This window comes from Hyla sarda, unplaced genomic scaffold (genome assembly GCF_029499605.1).
Source record: "Hyla sarda isolate aHylSar1 unplaced genomic scaffold, aHylSar1.hap1 scaffold_3395, whole genome shotgun sequence".
Classification (NCBI taxonomy): Eukaryota; Metazoa; Chordata; class Amphibia; order Anura; family Hylidae; genus Hyla; species Hyla sarda.
The window spans coordinates 1,655-17,701 of NW_026610148.1; the positions used below are offsets into that span (position 1 = coordinate 1,655).

The window sequence follows — 16,047 nt, forward strand, 5'->3', positions numbered from 1 at the left end:
TACACAAACGAGAGAGAGAGAGAGAGAGAGAGAGAGAGAGAGAGAGAGAGAGAGAAAGAGAGAAAGAGAGAAAGAGAGAAGAGAGAGAGAAGAGAGAAAGAGAGAAAGAGAGAGAGAAAGAGAACATGAAGAAGAGGAGTACGTCTTTTCTAAAGGGAAGCTCTGTTTCATATAACAAGACTCTTCAGATGCTCGTCATACCTCATAAAAGTGTTCATATCCTGCGTCTGTCAGCGTGATGGAAATACTGAACACAGAGTATGTTGTATTCTGCTCAAAGCCGGTCTCACTGTTTCCTCCAAACAGAGCGAGTGCCCAGCACCTGAGAGAGGGAAAACGAACAGGGTGCGGGTTCAGAACAAATTTTCAGAAACAGAACATTTTTTTTAAATTTATTTATTTTTTTAAATCAACTGGTGACAGAAAGTTAAACAGATTTGTATATTACTTCTATTTAAAAATCTTAATCCTTCCAGTACTTATCAGTTGCTGTATAATACAGAGGAATTTTTTTTCTATCTATCTGCTGACACCTCTGTTCATGTCAGGAACTGTCCAGTGCAGGAGAAAATCCCCATAGCCAACCTCTCCTGCTCTGGACAGTTCCCGACATGGACAGAGGTGTCAGCAGAGAGCACTGACAAGAAATTCAAAAAGAAAAGAACTTCCTCTATTATACAGCAGCTGATAAGTACTGGAAGGACTGAGATTTTTTTTTATAGAAGTGATTCACCAGTCGATTTAAATAAAAATGTTTTCCACCAGAGTACCCCTTTAACACAACTGCAGACCTACATTATCCATAAGGAAGCCATTCTTTGGTTATGTGTTTAGATAGGACTTCCATGGGTGTTTTTGTGTTTGCGCATATTTTAGGTGTTATTATTTGACTGATTTTTGAACAATTATTGTATATCTTAAAGGAGTACTCCGGTGGAATTTTTTATTTTTTTTTAAATGAACAGGTGCCAGAAAGTTAAACAGATTTGTAAATTACTTCTATTAAAAAAAAAAAATCTTAACCCTTTCAGTACATTTTAGAAGCTGTATGCTACAGAGGAAAATCTTTATTTTTTTAAATTCCTTTTTCGTGTTGTCCACAGTGCTCTCTGCTGACACCTGATGCTCATATCAGGAACTGTCCAGAGCAGGAGAAAATCCCCATAGCAAACCAATTCTGCTCTGGACAGTTCCTGACACGGACAGAGGTGTCAGCAGAGAGCACTGTGGACAACACAAAAAAGAAATGCAAAAAGTAAAGAATTTCCTCTGTAGCATACAGCTGCTAAAAAGTACTAAAAGGATTAAGATTTTTCAATAGAAGTAATTTACAAATCTGTTCAACAGTTTTTTTGTTTTGTTTTTTTGTGTTTTTTTTTTTTTTTTTTTTAACAATCTAGTTCAAAACTAAAGTTTTGACCAACTATTAGCTGACAATCTTTACTACAGAATGTTACTCCACAATGAGTCGCATCAAAGACGGCTTCCCCATAAAGCCATGTCCCTTTCCACCAAGCCACACCCCCTTATTGGGCAAGGTGCATGTCTCTAAAATCCATAATAAATGTAGGATTAGCCAGTTTTTTTGTTTTCCCTTTATTCTGGTGCATTGGATATAGTAAATCTGCCCAATTGTCTGAATAGTGTTTGCATTCTGGGAAGTGACATCTTTACACCGGACACCGCGCAGGAAGAGGATGTAGGAAAACAACAAACTTTGTCCCCATATTAGGGCAGCCCAGCTAAGAGGTTAGGGTTATACCTGACAAGCAGTTTATTGATGGCACAGCTATGCGCTTCCCTACCTGCACATAACAAATCCCCCGCACCTTTCACTATACAATACTTACTTCTTGCGCAGCAGGGACAGAATGCTGCCTTTACCCTCATGTCCAATGAGCCACGAAATATAGTGAAGAGGTTTCACCCTAAATACAGATAAAATATATGTGTGAAACTCAATGTAACTGAATTAAATGCAGATCAGACAAGAAAAGTTCAAACAATTCCTGGTGCCATGGCATTAGGTACGTGGTATTTATCACTAGGATTCCAATGAGAGCAGATATTGCAGAAGACAAGTCTTAAAGGGGTACTTCGCTCCTAGAAATCTTATCCCCTATCAAAAGGGTAGGGATAAGATGTCTGATCGCGGGGGTACTGCCGCTGGGACCCCCACGATCTCTGTGCAGCACCCGGCGTTTATTTTGAATGGGCGGCGGGGGTCGTGATGTCATGGCCCACCCCCTTCGCGACGTCACACCACGCCCCCCTCAATGCATGTCTATGGGAGGGGGCCGTGACGTCACGATCCCCCCCCCCCCCCGCTGCATGCTCCAAGCGTTCAGAATAAAAGGTTCCGAACGCTGGGGCAACAGAGTACCCCTTTAAGGTAGCCGCTGTAGGCCAAACATTCGTTCACCCGATAACTCTCTCTCAAAATCCCTCCATACACCTGAACACTCGGCTAGGCTGAGCCGCAATATGCTCTCATAGAGGAGAGAAGGGGCCAGAACAATGGGAAGGAGTAGTTGAAATACAACATGGTGATTCTTCTTTACCCCGACATCATCTGCTGGGGGAAGAGTAAGGAAGGCGGCAAACACATTCACCAAGGTGTAGGGGACCTTTAGAGATCTCACCTTCTGCCAAGATCTATTAAAAAGGGAAACAGATAGCCGGGTCACCCACACTAAACGCAATACACAGGGTTATAGTGCAGATGAACCGGATTAAAGGGGTACTCCGGTGGAAAACATATATTTTTTTTTAAATCAACTGGTGCCAGAAAGTTAAACAGATTTTTAAATTACTTCTATAAAAAAAAAATCTTAATCCTTCTAGTACTACTCAATTGTTGAATATTACAGAAGAAGTTCTTTTCTTTTTGGAACACAGAGCTCTCTGCTGAATCACGAGCACAGTGCTCTCTGCTGACATCTCAATCCATTTAAGGAACTGTCCAGAGCAGCATATGTTTGCTATGGGGATTTTCTTCTACTCTGGACAGTTCCTAAAATGGACAGAGATGTCAGCAGAGAGCACTGTGCTCGTGATTCAGCAGAGTGCTCTGTGTTCCAAAAAGAAAATAATTTTTTTTATAGAAGTCATTTACAAATCGGTTTAACTTTCTGGCACAAAAAATAAATAAAATAAATAAATAAATAAAAGTTTTCCACCGGAGTACCCCTTTAACCCCTTAAGGACTCATGACATTCTCATAAGTCTTCATTTCAGAGTCCTTAAAGGGGTAATCCAGTGGTGCGGTGGGGGCGGGGCATTATCGGCAAGGTAATTGCCCAAAATTGCCCAAAATCGTGATTATCGCCCGATAATATCGGCCAAACCGATAATCGGTCGATCCCTAGCCAGGAGCATGATATAGAGCCCCGCTTGTCCTCCGAGCACAGAGCCCCGCTTGTCCTCCGAGCACAGAGCCCCGCTTGTCCTCCGTGCACAGAGCCCCGCTTGTCCTCCGTGCACAGAGCCCCGCTTGTCCTCCGAGCACAGAGCCCCGCTTGTCCTCCGAGCACAGAGCCCCGCTTGTCCTCCGAGCACAGAGCCCCGCTTGTCCTCCAAGCACAGAGCCCCGCTTGTCCTCCAAGCACAGAGCCCCGCTTGTCCTCCGAGCACAGAGCCCCACTTTCCTTTAAAGAGGTACTGCACTGCCCCAGCGCTGGGTGTGGGGGGCTCAGACCTCACACCAACGCCCCCTCAATGCAAGTCTATGCATAGACTTGCATTGAGGAGGAATGGCCGTGACGTCACAACCCCTGCAGCTCGCATTCCAAACAAAAATGTTCCGAAGGCTGGGGCAGTGGAGTACCCCTTTAAGACATTTTAACTAGTATGTAACCATTTTCTATTTTCTAGTTATACAAAAAAGCTGGTTGATAACAAATGAGAAAAAAAATCTCGAACAGGAAAATTGGCCAGATAGGTGGATGAATAGAGTCTTCTACAAGGCCAGGTTCACACAGTGCAGTTTTGATGTATTTTAAATCCAAGGCCAGGAAGACTTGGTCTTCAAATTTGCCCAAACAAGACTGTGACCACTACTAATGCGAAATTCTCCACACCAAGAAAAATGGACACAGAGAAAGGGCTCATGTCTTATGGATACTTACTTGTAAAACTTTTCTTGGGGTGGAAGAGCCCATGTTATAGTGAGAGCATGAACCTTCTTAATGGGGATGACTACAAGAATAGACAGAGGAGATGGTATATTAATACACAAAGAATATTATGGTCATAGTGCAGTGTTACCCAACCAGGGTGCCTCCAGCTGTAGCAAAACTACAACTCCCAGCATGCCCGGACAGCCAAAGGCTGTCCGGGCATGCTGGGAGTTGTAGTTTTGTAACAGCTGGAGGCACCCTGGTTGGGAAACACTGTCATAGTTACATGTTACATAGTTCGTATGGTTGAAAAAAAAAAAAAAAAAAATACGACATTACGTCCCTCAAGTACAACCAAGAAATTGAAGGGAAGGGGTGTGGTGGGATGAAGGGGAACAGATGTGATTTTATATTTCTGCATAAGCATTAATGTAATTTTGTTCTAGGAATATAACCCCGTTTTAAAGCTTTCAACTGTTTCTGCTGTGACCAGTTCCTGAGATAGACTGTTCCATAAGTTCACAGTTCTTATGGTAAAGAAGACTTGTCACCCGTTGAGACCAAACATTTTCTTCTCCAGACGGAGGGAGTGCCCCCTTGTCCTTTGAGGGGGTTTAACCCGTAACCGTTTTTCTCCATATATTTTTTGTATGGGCCATTTATACACATATACATTGATCATATCCCTCTTAAACGTCTCTTAAGAATAAACAAATGTAATACTTTTAATCTTTCCTCATAGCAAAGATGTTCCATGCCCCATATTAGTTTAGTCGCGCATCTCTGCACCCTTTCCAGCTCCACAACGTCCCTTTCATGGACTGGTGACCCAAACTGAACAGCATATCCCAGGTGAGGCCGTACCAATGCTTTATAAAAGGGGGAGTATTATGTCCCTGTCCCTCGAGTCCATGCCTCTTCAGATACAGGACAATATCCTGCCGGCCTTAGAAGCAGCTGCCTGACATTGTGCTAAAAGCAACTGAACAAGAGTGGCTCCAAGACAGTCCTATTAGAAGTCATGGAATGTTTACTGGTTTTGTTTCCCTTCCCTTGTCTCCCTACCTCACATTCATAAAGCTTCCATCACTCACATCTACTTATGATATGTTCCTTGATTGCTATGTAACTTGCTCTGTAATGTTTTGCTTAAAGGGGTACTCCAGTGGATTTTTCTTTTGGTGCCTGAAAGTTATACAGTTTTGCAAATTACATCTATTTAAAAATCTTAATCCTTCCAGTACTTCTCAGCTGCTGTATGCCCCACAGGAAGCTGTATAGTTATTTTCTGTCTGACCACAGTGCTCTCTATTGACACCTCTGTCCATGTCAGGAACTGTCCAGAGCAGGAGTAAATCCACATAGCAAACCTCTCCTGCTCCGGACAGTTCCTGACATGGACAGAGGTGTCAGCAGAGAGCACTGTTGTCAGACAGAAAATAAATTCAAAAAGAAAAGAACATCCTCTGGAGCATACAGCAGCTGATAAGTACTGTAAGGATCAAGATTTTTTAAATAGAAGTAATTTACAAATCTGTTTAACTTTAGTTGATTTAAAAAAAATAAAAATAAAAAATAAAAATAAAAAAGGATTTCCTCCCACTGGAGTACCCCTTATAGCATTTCTACACTTTGTCAGGTGCTAACCGATGTGCCTTAATACCATGTTTCTTGGCGAATGTTTGGAAAATTCCTGTATTGTTATAACATCTTTCTTTCAAAATTAATAAAACATGAAAAAAAAAAGAAAAAAAATAACATTCAGGCACCAATATTAATAAACCATGGGTGAAGACTACGAACATAATACAAACCTCTGTAAAGTGAATTAAATCCTGGGGTGTCGAAAGGGTCACTCAGGTAACTAAAATCAGGTTTTTGCAAACCACTATATAAAAAAAGAAAAAATACATATAAATATATATATATATATGTATTATTATAAAAAATGTTTTATAAACACGACAATTTATGCTAAGAACAGATTACTCATCGCATTGGTGAATCCTCAATAAAATAAAATAAAAATATGTCCTGTAAAACTTACTTATTGGGAACGTTACTAAATATCTCCTTCACCCATTCTTCCAGTGTATCCAAAGTTTCTGAAAAGATCAGAACACAATGAGTTAACAGGACCATGGTAACCCCCTTTTACTGTCAGCCCTGTAGCACGCGTCCATACCGTTAGATTGCACAGCCAGCGTCATGTAGTGCGCAGAGTAGTACGTCCTGTAGAACTCTCGGAGCCGGCTGTGGGTGTCAATGTTGTTCGCTTCGGGTTCATACTTCAAAGTCTGAGCATTTCCTACAAATCCAAGGGAAGTGTAAGACACTGATATAGGATAAGCTAAAGCTATATAGGGTACTTACTATAGGATCTCTTAAGCCATAATGTATTTATGACAGTGCTTCCCAACCAGGGTGCCTCCAACTGTTGCAAAACTACAACTCCCAGCATGCTGGGAGTTGTAGGTTTGCAACGGCCAGATGCACATTAGTTGGGAACTACTGATCTATGCTAGGGATGTCCTGATAACATTTTTTAAGACAGAGTACGAGTACAGATACTTTTTTTTTTCTGTGTCTGGGCATGCTGGGAGTTGTAGTTTTGCAACAGCTCGAGGCACCCTGGTAGGGAAGCACTGTTCTATGGGATGCTGGGTGGGGGATCCTTTCTGCACTTGAGCATGTCTGCACCAGGTTCTACATTGCAATAACATTTTATTATTATTGATACCTGTATGTACACTTTATGATTCGATGACTGTGTACTTTAGGATTGACTGGTGTGCATGCACTAGATTTACTAAGTTGCAGGACCTTTAGTCTGGATTCCTTACTTTATGGAAGAACATGGGTTTATTATGTGAGGCACTCGTACATGTATATGGAAAAAAAAAAAATTATAATTATATATATTCAAAAAAAATAATAAAATTCCCATATATGTAATACGTATAGATTATAATTTTTGTTTATGTATATGTGTATATAGATTATCGAAATACAAATATTTGAGTGTAAATATACATTACATATGTATATGTATGTGTGTGTGTGTAATATATATATATCTCAATATTAGAGATGAGCGAACTTACAGTAAATTCGATTCGTCACAAACTTCTCGGCTCGGTGGTTGCTGACTTTTCCTGCATAAATTAGTTCAGCTTTCCGGTGCTCCGGAAAAGGTGGATACAGTCCTAGGAAGGAGTCTCCTAGGACAGTATCCACCTTTTCCAGCCCACGGGAGCACCTGAAAGTTGAACTAATTTATGCAGGATGAGTCATCAACTGCCGAGCCGAGAAGTTCGTGACGAATCGAATTTACTGTAAGTTCGCTCATCTCTACTCAATATATATCATACACACACATATATATTCATATATACATATATGTAATGTATATTTACACACAAATATTTGTATTTCTATAAGCTACTGTATCTAAATACATATATACACAGAAAAAAAAAAAAAAAAAAAAAAAAAACATAAAAATACAATAAATCTTTTATCTTGATCCTTTTAGAAGATCTGCCTTCCAAAGAACTTACCCCAGAAAAACTTTCCCATTGGATGCTGAGGTTTTGCCAGACTCCCAAAAAGCATTTCCTTACGGTTGGCATCAGAAGGCCGAGCGAGCTCATATTCTGCAATATTATTAGAAAGTTAAATTTACAGCAAGAAAAAAAAAAAAAAAAAAATACATATATAAAAAACTATAATGGGAGAAACCTCAAACTCACCACTGTCCACAGCTTGTACTTCCCGGTCTACAGCATCACTGACCATCAGCGGGGAGATAAAGAACTGTGCCCACCTGAGGAGAGAGAGCAGGGAGTTCAGATATTACAGCTGGGAGGGCATGAAAAAAAAGAGAATAAATGCAGTATAGTAGGGGCATGAAGCCTCCACCCTAGAGATGAGCGAACTTAGAGTACATTCGATTCGTCACGAACTTCTCGGCTCGGCAGTTGATGACTTTTCCTGCATTAATTAGATCAGCTTTCCGGTGCTCCGGTGGGCTGGAAAAGGTGGATACAGTCCTAGGAGACTCTTTCCTAGGACTGTATCCACCTTTTCCAGCCCACGGGAGCACCTGAAAGCTGAACTAATTTATGCAGGAAAAGCCATCAACTGCCGAGCCGAGAAGTTCGTGACGAATCGAATTTACTGTAAGTTCGCTCATCTCTACTCCGCCCCATCATACAGTTTTTAATAGGTATAAGCTGTTGTCAGGTCATTCAGTCATCTCTAAACCCTTATTGGTTATTTCTGGCAGGGTGGAAACAATTAGACATATGACTGATTAAAATCAGCAGCTAAAACGTATCTGAAACAGTGATTCCCCCCAACCAGTGTGCCTCCAGCTGTTGTAAAAACTACAACTGTCCCTATAAAAAAGGTAAAAAAAAAATAAAAAAATGGATATAAAATATATAATGCGCACTCACCCCCGCTGTAACTACAGCAGGGGTCTCAAACTGGTGGCCCTCCAGATGTTGCAAAACTTCAACTCCCAGCATGCCCAGACAGCCGTTGGCTGTCTGGGCATGCTGGGAGTTGAAGTTTTGCAACATCTGGAGGACCACCAGTTTGAGACTCCTGTCTTACAGTGCAATCCGTTTCATTCCAGCTCAGCTGCATCCACACATTTCCAAACAGCAGCTGGGTCATGTGACCAGCACTCAAAATGACACGGGTATGTGTGTCTCAGGAAGTGGTCTATCCTGGGCATGCCGGGAGTTGTAGTTCTGCAACAGCTGGAGGCACATTGCCTGGGAATAAGGCGTATGGCAGGTTCAAAACTTCCCATTCAAATTCTATTTGGACCAACCAGCTTCATACTAAAAGGTCCCCAAATTCTTTTCTCTGCAATGGATGTTTGCCGACTACTACTCTTTTTGCCTGCCAATACAGATGCCCACTGAAAATCACATTACCGATCCTAATTTCCCTCAATGTCATCTGTCTCGGGAGACCCCATTTCCCATTACATAGTGAATCAATCCCACTGACATTGATGGCTTTGAAATCTTTCTAATGTGCACAGGGGCCTAGAACTTGCTAGGTCATGTCCAAATAGGTTTGTGCTGTGTCACATTTGGGGATATGAATTATTGCTACCTGCACTGAAAATTACTGAAGTATTATTTACCTTGAGCTGAGGGTTAAAGGGGTACTCCTCTGGATAGAAAATCGTTTTAATTAACTGGTGCCAGAAAGTTAAACAGATTTGTAAATTACTTCTATTTAAAAATCTTAATCCTTACAGTACTTATCAGCTTCTGTATGTTGCACAGGAAGTTCTTTCCTTTTTAAATTTCCTTTCTGTCTCACCACAGTGCTCTCTGCTGACACCTCTGTGCATTTTAGGAACTGTTCAGAGTAGAAGCAAATCCCCATAGGAAACCTCTCCTGCTCTGGGCAGTTCCCAAAATGGACAGAGGTGTCAGCAGAGAGCACTGTGGTCAGACAGAAAGGAAATTCATAAAGGAAAGAACTTCCTGTGCAACATATAGCAGCTGATAAGTACTGGAAGGATTAAGATTTTTTAAAATAGAAGTAATTTACAAATCTGTTTAACTTTCTGGCAACAGTTGATTAAAAAAAATAATGTTTTCCAGGAGTACCCCTTTAAGGCCCTCCCAGCATTTGACCATGTGTTCTCTGTAATTATAGAGCAGTGTTTTCTAACCAGTGTGCCTCCAGCTGTTGCAAAACTAGCCTTTGACTGTCCGGACATGCTGGGAGTTGTAGTTTAGCAGCAGCTGGAGGCACCATGGTTGGGAAAACAGAGTAATAGAGTAAACAAAAGACTTCAGCTAAGGCTACTTTCACACTGCTATCATGTTCCTGTCTTTTGACACCCATTATTCATCAATAACGGATCATGAATTTTAACCCATTTTTTACTTCCTGGTTGTGATGCTGTACTCGGGAACCGCCCAGTTTAGAAGCAAATCCCCATAGCAAACCTCTTCTAAACTAGGCGTTTCCGGGGACAGGTGTCATCAGAGAGCACTTAGACAGAAAAGAACAACCTTAACTTCAGCAGCTCATAAGTACTGAAAGGATTAAGATTTTTTAATAGAAGTAATTTACAAATCTGTTTAACTTTCTAGAGCCAGTTGACAAAGTTGACAAAAATTAGTGCATGCACTGTTATTTGCCCCGTCAAAAATAAGGGAAATTAGTTATAACAGGCTATAACTGATGAAGAGTAAATTGGATGGTTGAAAATCAACCTAAAAGATCAGTCCTCAAAGTATACTAGAAAGATAGGTAAAGAATAAAAAGTGATCCAGATGGGTGTAAATTAAAAATATTCGCACCTAGTTATGCAGATAGCAAATTCGAAGAAGAGGCACAAGCCTTAACCAACAAATTCCTGGATAAAAACTACCCCAAAACTATTTTAGACAAAGCACTGAATGACACCCGCATCCTAGACATTAGGGATTGAGCGATTATCGGTATGGCCGATATTATCGGCCGATAATTACGATTTTGGGCATTATCGGTATCGGCAATTACCTTGCCGATAAGCCGATAATGCCCCGCCCCCCGCACCGCGACCGCCCCCGACCCGCCGCACCGCGACCGCATACCCCCCCCCCCCGCCCCGTCGCACCCCCCACCGTAGTGCTGGGCGGTATACTGGTATGAACCGGATACCGTTTTTCTCTCTCCCATGGTATGGATTTTTGCCCATACCGCTATACCGATCGGGCCCCTCCCCCACCCTCCGAGTCAATAAAAAAAATTAAACTTACCCGTAATGGGGGTGGACCGAGCCATCCATCCTTCCTGTAGTGTCCGGCGGCATTCCGGGTGGAGGGTGAACCGGTCCAGGCTGTCCTTCTCCAGGGATCCTCTTCTCCACTCCGGGCAGGCTCCGGCCTAGTACGCTGCATAGACGCCGCTACGCTTGACATCAGGTGCGTCGCTGTGCAGCGGTGTCTATGCAGCGTTACTAGGCCGGAGCCTGCTCAGAGTGGAGAAGAGGACCCCCGGAGAAGAAGGACAGCCCGGACCGGTTCACCCGGAATGCCGCCGGACACTACAGGAAGGATGGATGGCCCGGACCACCCTTCCCGGATGGTCCCTGCAGCAACTGGGAAGGTGAGTCAGGGTTCTGGGATGGACAGGGGTCTGTATAATATACTAAACCTAAAGTAGGCCCTCCAGCTGTTGAGGCCCTCCAGCTGTTGCAAAACTACAACTTCCAGCATGCCCGGACAGCCAACGGCTGTCCGGGCATGCTGAGAGTAGTAGTTTTGCAACAGCTGGAGGCACCCCTAGGCACGGTGCGGCGGGGGGAGCGGTGGCGGTTATAGGTCTCAGGACCCCCGGACAGGTAGGGGGAGAGAAGCAAGTGGCGGCGGTCTATGGCACCGCAAAAGCCACTGCAGTTCATTGATTTAAAGCACCCACTTTAAATCAATGATCTGCAGCGGTGTCGCGGGGGGATAAATAGCCGATAACTTATACTGATATTCCGGTATAAGTTATCGGCTATCGGCCCTAACCTCCACCGATTATTGGTATCGGCCCTAAAAAAAAAACAATATCGGTCGATCCCTACTAGACAGATCACCATTTTTCATTCCCAAAACAGCTGACTTTCCACTTGAAGACAAATTACCCAAAATTATTCTATCGTTCAATAAAAATTATAAAGAAATCGAAAGGATCATAAAAACAAATTGGCAATTTTTTTTAAAAAAAGACAAAAACATTGGACATACCATCCCCATGTACCCGCCCATAGTATATACAAAGGCCCCCAACCTAGGTATAAAAGTCGCCCCCCCTATCCGCCAACCCCCCTCATCATCATCCTCCACTTGGCTCCAGACCAAAGGATTCCACAAATGTGGATCCTGTTCCGGTTGTAAAATCACCAACTCACCCAAAACAGTCACTGAAATCTCCTCTAAATCCAATCAATTTACCCATAAAATTAGCGACTGTTTAACTTACCACAGCAAAGGGATCATATACCTAATCCAATGCGCCAGTGGCAAACAATACATTGGACAAACTAAAAGGCAACTAAAAATCCGTATTTCAGTATCTACAATATCAAAAAAGACAACAAAACACACCCAGTGTCCCTACATTTCACAGAACACCATGGCCAAGATCCCTCCCAACTCTTCTTCACAGCACTTTTGAAAGTAAAAAATTGTTGGAGAGGTGGTGATTTCATAACACATATGCCCAAGCCCGAATCCCGCTAGATCTTTGAATTTGACACATTGATCCCTAAGGGACTCAATGCTGAGATGGAGATTTTTGGATTCCTGTAAGACTTGAGATTGGGCTCTTCCTCACCACCCGTCGCCGACTGGTCGTTAATCGACTCGGCGACGGTTCCTGAGGGCTAGCCCATCCAAGTATGACGTCTTCAACACTACATGTTCCAGCACTTTTTTTTCGCATGTTTCCTGATATGTTTTAATTAGGGATTGACCGATCTCGTTTTTTTAGGGCCAATACTGATAATCGGTGGAGGTTAGGGCCGATAGCCGATAACTTATACCGATATTCTGGTATAAGTTATCGGCTATTTATCCCCCCCGCTGCAGATCACTGATTTAAAGCGGGCGCTTTAAATCAATGCACTGCAGTGGCTTTTGCGGTGCCATAGGCCGCCGCCACCCGCTTCTCTCCCCCTGCCTGTCCGGGGGTCCTGAGACCTATCACCGCCACCGCTCCCCCCGCCGCGCCGCGCCTAGGGGTGCCTCCAGCTGTTGCAAAACTACTACTACAGATCCCTGTCCATCCCAGAACCCTGACTCACCTTCCCAGTTGCTGCAGGGACCGTCCGGGGAGGGTGGTCCGGGCCATCCATCCTTCCTGTAGTGTCCGGCGGCATTCCGGGTGGAGGGTGAACCGGTCCGGGCCGTCCTTCTTCTCCGGGGGTCCTCTTCTCCACTCCGGGCATGCTCCGGCCTAGTAACGCTGCATAGACGTCACGGCGTCTATGCAGCGTACTAGGCCGGAGCCTGTCCGGAGTGGAGAAGAGGACCCCCGGAGAAGGACAGCCCGGACCGGTTCACCCTCCACCCGGAATGCCGCCGGACACTACAGGAAGGATGGATGGCCTGGACCACCCCCATTACAGGTAAGTTTAAAAAAAATTTATGGACTCCGAGGGTGGGGGAGGGGCCCGACCGGTATAGCGGTATGAGCAAAAATCCATACCGTGGGAGGAAAAAAAAAAAAAACGGTATCCGGTTCATACCGGTATACCGCCCAGCACTACGGTGGGGGGTGCGACGCGGTGCGGTGGGTCGGGGGGCAGTCGCGGTGGGTTGGGGGGGGCGCGGCACAGGGCATTATCGGCAAGGTAGTTGCTGATACCGATAATGCCCAAAATTGTGATAATCGGGCGATCCCTAGTTTTAATATGTTATTAGCGTTCTATCCCAGCTATATGTTCGGCTTTTTACCCATTTCCCATTCATATCCAGATATTCTTTTTTATCTATTTATATATTCATAATCACATGTTTATTTACACATTGATCCAAATGCAGAACAGATGATGACACACCTGCTACTCTCTCATTTCAAATGTTTTCATTTTTTTGATATTGAATAATTTTTTGATATAATTATTTTTGATATTTAATATTTTTCATTAATATTTTATATTAATATTTTTTAGTAACAATTTCCCATTACATTATTTTATTTTACATCTATATAATCTATACAGTACATACTGTATACTCTCCACCATATTCTCAACCTCAATTTTTATTCGCATGATTAGTCTGCAATTTCAAAATTATATATTCATTTAACATAGATATAAATATTCTATTATCATTCAATATATGTACCACACGTCCGTACAGGACATACTCCTTTAAATTACTGTACTTCCTCCCAAACCATTTACTATTTAACATTCATTCCATTACTTATATCCTCTTCTCTCTCTTTCTCCATTTTTTTTGTTTTCAATTCCCTTTATCTGATCCAGTACCTGATTTTATCTCCAACCTGGATTTTCCAGACTTTCCAACTTTCCCTTAACCACCGTTCACACTATAAAAAAAAAAACGTCTTTGACACACACCACACATCCATTATTCTACTGAGGAAAAGGCCCGCAAGCCTTGAAACGCGTTTAGATACCTTTATCTATCTTGCATCTACCTATATCCACTCTAATTCCAGCAAAAAACAGAACTCTATTTGCAACTGCTGGAGGTCCCTAGTCCCGGGACCACTATAATCGCTCTGCTGCTCTACGCGCGCGCACAAGCGCCCTATTCACACGAGGCACGCTAGCATCCACTCCCACCGCTGCTACAATCACACTGACCCTGCTGTCTCCCAACACTACCGAGAATCCACGGCATACCTGCCAGGCCGGTGCCAGCCGAGGACCTCGGAAAGATCACAACCGCAGACCCCTAAAAGGAGGAACACTGCCACATCACCTACAGCGCAACTAAGTGCAGGGGACGAAGACCGGTCACCGCCGGAGGCCTGATACCTCCGTGCCATCCTGTCGAGATAGTCACATCAGTGATCCCAGGAGTGGTGAGTGGTGCCGTGCACCGGACCCTATTCTTTGTGTTACTATCTGCTGCATTGCACACAAGGACTGTATCAACATTTGATACATTATATGCAAAAACTGTTACTGTTTATTCAGAGTACCATTGTGGATAAAAACTTCTCTGGCTACAATTGAACAGCGCTATCCATTTGATCTTATGATCTACCTACAGGACATTTAATGATTTTTAGATGCAAGATTATTAACCTATTTTATTTACTGAATCACTTTTTAACTATTTTTCCCTATCTATATACTATGTTCTATGTCCAATGCAAGGGCCCTGCACGGACTGTGAGCATCAGCAAATATTACAATTAGAGATGAGCGAACTTACAGTAAATTCGATTCGTCACGAACTTCTCCGCTCAGCAGTTGATGACTTATCCAGCATAAATTAGTTCAGCTTTCCGGTGCTCCGGTGGGCTGGAAAAGGTGGATACAGTCGTAGGAGACTCTTTCCTAGGAATGTATCCACCTTTTCCAGCCTATCGGAGCACCTGAAAGCTGAACTAATTTATGCAGAATAAGTCATCAACTGCCGAGCGGAGAAGTTCGTGACAAATCGAATTTACTGTAAGTTCGCTCATCTCTAATTACAATATATCATATTATTATTGAATAAATATTTTTAATTTACACCCATCTGGATCACTCTTTATTCTTTACCTATCTTTCTAGTATACCTTGAGGACTGATCTTTAGGTTGATTTTCAACCATCCAATTTACTCATTTTCCAATAGACCTTTGGGTGAAGGTAACATCAGTTCACCTCAGGTAAGTCTATTCACTGAGTGAGCTACACTAATTTCTATATACCTATAACCGATGAAGGATGGTCAAAAAATCCCATTGAAATGAATGGGAATTCTTTAACGGACGTTTTTTGTACGTTTTGACAGAAGATCACGACAGGAGATTTTGCAGGAACATAGCGGTAGTGGGAAAGGGGCCTAACATCTTACCGGTCCAGGGCCTCCTTGAAATGCTTTCTCTGTACATCAAACTGGAAAATAGTGCGTTCGCAGTCTGTTGAGGCATTATCGCTGCCTCCGTGCTTTTTAAGGAACGCATCAAAGCCATTCTCATCTGGGTATTTTTCGCTGCCCATGAAAACCACTGTAAACGAAATAAAAGGCAGCTATGATCACAGGCTGTCTATACTTTTCATTTTACATGCACTTTATAAACTTATAGGTCTTGTTCACGTGGCGGAAAAATTTCACTAGGTAATTTCGTTGCAGCAGAGTCGGATTGTTTTCAATGCGATTCTGCTGCACTGTGCACACAGCAGAAATTCCGCACCGGAGACATTCGACGCAGAAATTTTAATTCCG

At 42.9% G+C, this 16,047-nt stretch overlaps 1 protein-coding gene across 1 annotated transcript; it reads right to left on the reverse strand.

Annotated features, from left to right (window-relative positions):
* Nucleotides 1-201: 201 nt before the first annotated feature.
* LOC130330697 (nardilysin-like) lies at nt 202-15,829 on the reverse strand (the record flags this gene model as incomplete). Its single annotated transcript, XM_056553612.1, has 9 exons — nt 202-322; nt 1,851-1,928; nt 4,128-4,197; nt 5,933-6,006; nt 6,166-6,223; nt 6,304-6,426; nt 7,679-7,774; nt 7,871-7,944; nt 15,676-15,829. Coding segments are annotated over 9 exons (848 nt in total), but the record flags the coding sequence as incomplete, so codon positions are not given.
* Between the last annotated feature and the right edge of the window lie 218 nt (nt 15,830-16,047).